We start from the raw sequence: 5,827 nt of genomic DNA, 5'->3' as shown, positions 1-5,827 counted from the left end.
GAGTCCTGATTGGCTTTCCTGTCCTCTAGTTAGGGCATTTGATCCTCTTCTTTATTCATTTTGTTCATTCCTTTGTTTATTCTATTTCATATGCTTCTCATCTCAGATAATGCATTCTTCATTTCAGCCTGGTTCCCTTTTATAATTTGCATTTCCATTTTTATGTTTTTTTTATCTCTTTGATGAATTTATCTACACTTCCCAAAAGTTGATCGAGCATCTTTATAACCAATGTTTTGAACTCTACATCTGTTAGATTACTTGACTCCGTTATATCTGGATTTCCGTTCTCTTCTCTCATATGGTTTCTGCTTCTTTGTCTTTCCATTTTGGTTGCCTTTCTGTGTCTATTTCTATGTACTAAGCAAAACTGCTAAGTCTCCCGGTCTTATTAATGTAGATTTGTGAAGTAGGTGTCCAGTGGCACAGTCCTGAGAGGAGTTCAGCTGCAGGCCAAATTTAGCCCAAGCCTCTACCCGTCCTGTTGAGATTCAGCAAGCAATCCACAGATGCTGTGCTTATAGTTACCTCAAATGCCACACCAGAAACCGAGGCCAGCTGCTTCCAGTGTGAGTCCAGGCGCTGCTCAGCAAGTAGCACCTGACTCGCTGAGGCTATACCTGGACATGGCTTGGGTGGAGCCACGAGTTGGGGGAGGCGGAGTTTCAGGGAATCCTCTGGGTGGAACAACCTCTGTTATCCAGTTTGATGATGTCAAGGCTATGGTAGCGCTGTGTCCTGCGCACTGGGAGTGGGAGGGCTCAACAGGGAACAGTGGATACCGCCGGTACTTCTTCTGTACAGAGCATGTCTTGCCTTGGCCCTCACTCCAACAGCGTCTCCCTGTAAGTCCTTGGTGCCCCCTGCGCATAGCTGAATCAGCACTGGTGCTCAGAGCAACAAATCTGTCACCACGAAAATCTGCTCGTGAATGCGGCCCCTTTAAGAGGCGTCTGCCGCAGCCTCCGTCTCACTCAGCCGCTGGGGACTGGGCAGCCTTGCATCCTCGCCCTGTCCTACCTTCTGCTGTTGCAGGGTGATTTCTTGGATTTTTCCCTAGTTGTATGGCCTGTTCATCGAGATCTCAGGCGATTTTTCCTTGAGATCTGTTCCTTTTTTTCCATCACAATTTTGATTTGGTTGCCAGAGGGATGAACAGAACCTCTATCATCTACGCCATTTTTTTTTTTTTGGCCTAGACTCTTAATTTTAGTGTATAAATGAGCTGCTTCTGTATGGATAACATAATGAATTTAAGACATTAATACAAAGGCTACTTTTGAATAAAGGGCTCAAGCTGTAACTTTGTCTAAAAAAGGATTTTTAGAGCTATTTCAGACATTTCCTTTATAGCATATGCTCTGTGTGCCATTTTGTGCCAAGGAAGCCATCAAAATGGTGACAGGAAGTAAATGAGGGAGTAAAGCATTATAAAATCACTTTTCGTGTGTGCGTTGAAAAAAGCACCCTTAAAGGATCTACACTTGTAATACTGTTGTGCAGTTCTGATATCATATCCTCCCAAAAAGCATAAGGCAAATGGAAAAAGTACCCAAATCAAGGAATGAAGTGCTTATTCATTATTTAATGAATCAAGTGTTTATTTAGTTTCTCCTGTTTCCAGGTATTATGCTAGGAGTTATGAAGAAGATAAATAAGTAGGAGACACATTTCTCTGCCAGCAAAGAATTTATAACCTAGTTAGAGAGATAAGATGTATACACAGAAAAATATGGATAGTAACAGTAAGTAAATGAGAGATATAGACAGTAAATTACTGTGAATTTATTTAGGTTAAGGATAGCTCACCCAGAACTGAAATAGTCAGGGGGTACTTAACAGATATTTTGAGCCCTCATCGACCTTGAAGGACTTGATAGATGAACATCACAGAATTTTGGAATTGAAAGAAGCCTGCTAATCCTTTCATTTTACATTAGCAGAAATGAAGCTTTAGAAAGGTTAAAGCTTAAAGTTTTTCCTAATTAGTAGTACAGATGGGGCTTTGGTTATGGAAAGATAATTGCATTTAGAGAGTGAAGGATGAGAGAAGTTTTAATAAACAAAATCAAATGGTTTGGATAGGGTAAACAATGAATTTATTCACACAAATCTGGGATATTAGAATTTTTAAAAATAGGTATGACTATTTAGGTTATCTATTTCTTGAATGAGCTTTGGTGGTTTGTGTCTTAGTGCATCTGTCCATTTCAGTTAAATCGATTGGTATAAAGTTTTCTCTAATATTCCTGCATTATACTTTTCATGTCTGTAGGATCTGTAGTGATGTTTCCTCTTTCATTCTTAATATTGGTAATTTGTGACTTCTCCCTTTGTTTCTTAATTAACTTGGTTAGAGGTTTATCAATTTTATTGGTCTTTCCAACAAATCAGCTTTGGCTTCATTGATTTTCTTATACTTTATTTCACTGTTATTGATTTCTGCTCTTTATTATTTTCTTCCTTTTGCTTTGGTTTTAATCGGTCCTTCTCATTTCAGTTTTTTAAGACAGAAGCTTAGATTATTTACTTGAAACCTTTCTTTTTTCCTAATACAAGCATTTAATGTTATATATTTATCTCTAACTGCTTTAGCTGTCACATAAATTTTGATATGTTGTATTTCCTTTTTTGTTCAGTTTATCTTCTAGTTTTCCTTGAGACTTCTTCGATTGATGGGTTACTTAGAAGTGTGTTGTTTAATTTTCAGATATTTGAGGGTCTTCCATATATCTGTCTGTAATTGACTTCTAGTTTATTTTTGTGTGGTTAGAGAACATACTTCATTGAATTTCAATCGTGTTGAATTTGTTGAGGTTTTCTTTCTGACCCAGAAGATGTCCTATCTTGGTAAATATTCTATAGGCATATGAAAGGAATGTGTATTTTGGCTCTCTACTGTGGAGGGTTCTATAAATGCCACTTAGGTAAAGTGTTGTTCAAGTTTTTCATATCCATACTAATTTTCTATGTGTTTGTTCTATTGAATATTGAGAGAGGAGTATTGAAATCGCCAACTGAAATTGTGGATTTGTCTAGTTATGATTTTTCTTTTTAGGGGAGAAGTAGTTTTTTATTTCAGCTGGCTTTTAGTTCACACAAATATAAGGTAATGGTTTTCAGCCAGGGCTGTAATGTCCTTCAGAGCGTGTTTTGGAAAGGAGAAGGGCCAGCCTTGCCTGTTACAGTAACTAGAGTGGTATTGTTGGTAGTTAGTAGGTAGTCCAGGGATGCTAAACCATTTTTCAGTGTTCAGGATAATCCGACCCAGTGAAGAAATGTCCCACCCAAAATGTCAGTAATGTCCCCATTGAGAAACACTGTAGTTAAACTCAACTTCTCTATAGTAGAAAATGCATTGAAATTTTAATATATTATAAATTATGGATAATAATATCATAATAAAATTCCTAGCATATATTTTTCATGTCATTAAAGTGGCATAGATATTTAAACAAAGCTTTTCTTTTATGTAATAACTTTTAGACAATCGCCTAATTTCCTAATTTCAGTATTAACCCATATAATAAACTTATATATTAAACCATATGTAATACATTTAATAGGTGAAGCAGTTGAGGAATCGGGCAGATGAAGATGCTCGAATGATTCACATGAGTATGCAGATGGGTAATGAACCCCCCATTTCACTTAGAAGGGATCTGGAACACTTAATGCTATTGGTAAGCTGTTATCTTGGAATTGTCATCTCCTCCCTTCCATTATTTTTTCCCAAACTGGAAAATTTCAGGTCTCACCTCTTGAATAGACAAGTGAATTTAATAAAAATGTAAATTTTTATTTAAAAGTAATGTTTGAGTTATAGCTGCTTTACCAGTCTTTGTTCACTCTTTGCAGATTGGTGAGCTATATAAAAAGAACCCTTTTAATTTAGAGCTTGCTCTGGAATATTGGTGTCCCTCAGAGCCTCTTCAGACGACCACTCTACTGGGTTCTTACCTTGGGGTGGCTCACCAGCGACCCCCTCAGCGCCAGGTGAGCTTTTAATTTTCCTGCTTTTCTACTCTGGAATGGTAATTGGGGATCCTGAAAACGTGAAAAATCTTATTTCGTGATGTTATTGCTATTAACACAAATGATCACTAGTGTAAGTTTTAGGAATTTACACTTTTTCCTCTTATTTAAGGAATTTCGAAACTTTAATTTCTGATCATTTTGATGTTTATGTAGTCAGCCTTTTATAATATACTAGGTATGTGTCAAGTCATTAGAGACAGGAAGTTGTCTAGTCTCTTTATGTGTAACTCATTTCAGTTTTATTAGTATTTATTTGTATTAGTCTGTCCTCTGTAGGCATGACGATAACCAATACACATCATTCTTAACAAATTAGGGAAGTTAAGAGAGGTACAAGTCCTAAAGGACAAAGCTTGGAAGTTATAATTGATGACAAAATGCCTATGTGTCATTAACATAGGAAATGCCTATGTGTCATTAACATAGGAAATGCCTATGTGTCATTAACAGATAACATAGGAAAAAGTCCATTTTCTATCCTACATTAACTAAAGTATATGCAGTAGCAAATAAGATGGATTGCCGTATCTGTCCTCATCTTTTTGGAATTTCCTGTTTTAGAAGCTTTCGTACTGTGTAATTTTCATTTATGCTAGAATCTAAGATCAGATGCTGTTTCTTTTTACTGTATTTCTTACATTTATTGTTTTATTTTTCTCCCCATTAAAAAATGTTTTGGAGAAAGATTTATTAAAAAATTTAAAGATGTAAGAAACTTTATATTGTAAAAATTTTCAAATGTGAAAGATGAGAGATTAATTATAATGAATATCTAACATCTGAATATGTAATAGCTGTTAACATCTTGCCATGTTTGATTCATTTACTACTGTTATTTTTACTACTTTTATTTTGCTGGAGTACTTTAAATTATAGACAGTGTAACATTTCACCTCTCATTAGTTAGTATCTCTTAAAAATAATGATATTTTTCTACGTGATTACAGAACCATTGTTACACCTTACAGATTGAACAATTCCCAAAGATCTATAACATTTTCAGTTCCGAGTTCCAACTAATGAATCTGAATAATATTTTTTAGTTGTTGATAATAGATTTATGGAATAAGCAAGAGAAAAAGAAAAACTAATAAATGAACTTACAGAGGAAAAGTGTAGGAACATGGTCAAAACAGAATATGTTTAGGTTACCATCAAAAATTCTTTTTAGTTACTAGATCTTTATGCTAAATTTGACTGAGTTCCAAGTATATCTTTGAATTTGCTGGTTAATTTTAGTTGAGTAAATTTCTTCAATGGTTTTGCATACTTAGAATGTGAGTAGTCTAATGTTTTGTGACATTGAGATGTTTTGAAAACTTATGTTCACAAAAATATTATTCTATAATTGCATTAAATTGCTAATTACGAGCTTGAAAAAAAGCAAATTTTCATAAGTAGAATACCAGATTATTTTGGATTTGGGGTGTTAAATCAGCACACTTAAGTACTGCTTTTAGTTAATACGTAGTCTTTATTAGCTAGTCCATTTTGCCTTAAATTTAAGATATGCTTTATGTAAACTAATGGTTTTTCCCTATTTCAGGTTGTCTTGTCAAAGTTTGTTAGGCAAATGGGTGACCTGTTGCCTCCAACTATTTATATTCCTTATCTGAAAATGCTCCAGGGGTTGGCCAGCGGGCCCCAGTGTGCCCACTACTGTTTTAGCCTGCTCAAAGTCAACGGTGGCGGTCATGGTAAGAAAAACCGGATGTTGTTTGTTGTGACGCTCTTGAGTTCAGTATCCCCGTCTATTAAAGAATATTGGTCATTTGTGATAGTTCTGTAA

The 5,827-nt window shown here is 35.4% G+C and overlaps 1 protein-coding gene across 1 annotated transcript in view; it reads left to right on the top strand.

Moving 5' to 3' along the window:
- Positions 1-5,827, top strand: part of NUP205 (nucleoporin 205) — a 67,428-nt gene that overhangs the window by 18,264 nt on the left and 43,337 nt on the right. The window contains 3 exon segments of the mRNA XM_006910494.3: positions 3,567-3,683; positions 3,859-3,996; positions 5,585-5,735. Of these exon segments, the coding sequence (XP_006910556.1) occupies positions 3,567-3,683; positions 3,859-3,996; positions 5,585-5,735 (406 nt within the window).

This window comes from Pteropus alecto, unplaced genomic scaffold, assembly GCF_000325575.1.
Source record: "Pteropus alecto unplaced genomic scaffold, ASM32557v1 scaffold22, whole genome shotgun sequence".
In the NCBI taxonomy this organism is placed as follows: domain Eukaryota; kingdom Metazoa; phylum Chordata; class Mammalia; order Chiroptera; family Pteropodidae; genus Pteropus; species Pteropus alecto.
Note: the sequence above shows the minus strand (reverse complement) of the source record. Positions and strands in the feature narration are given on the sequence as shown.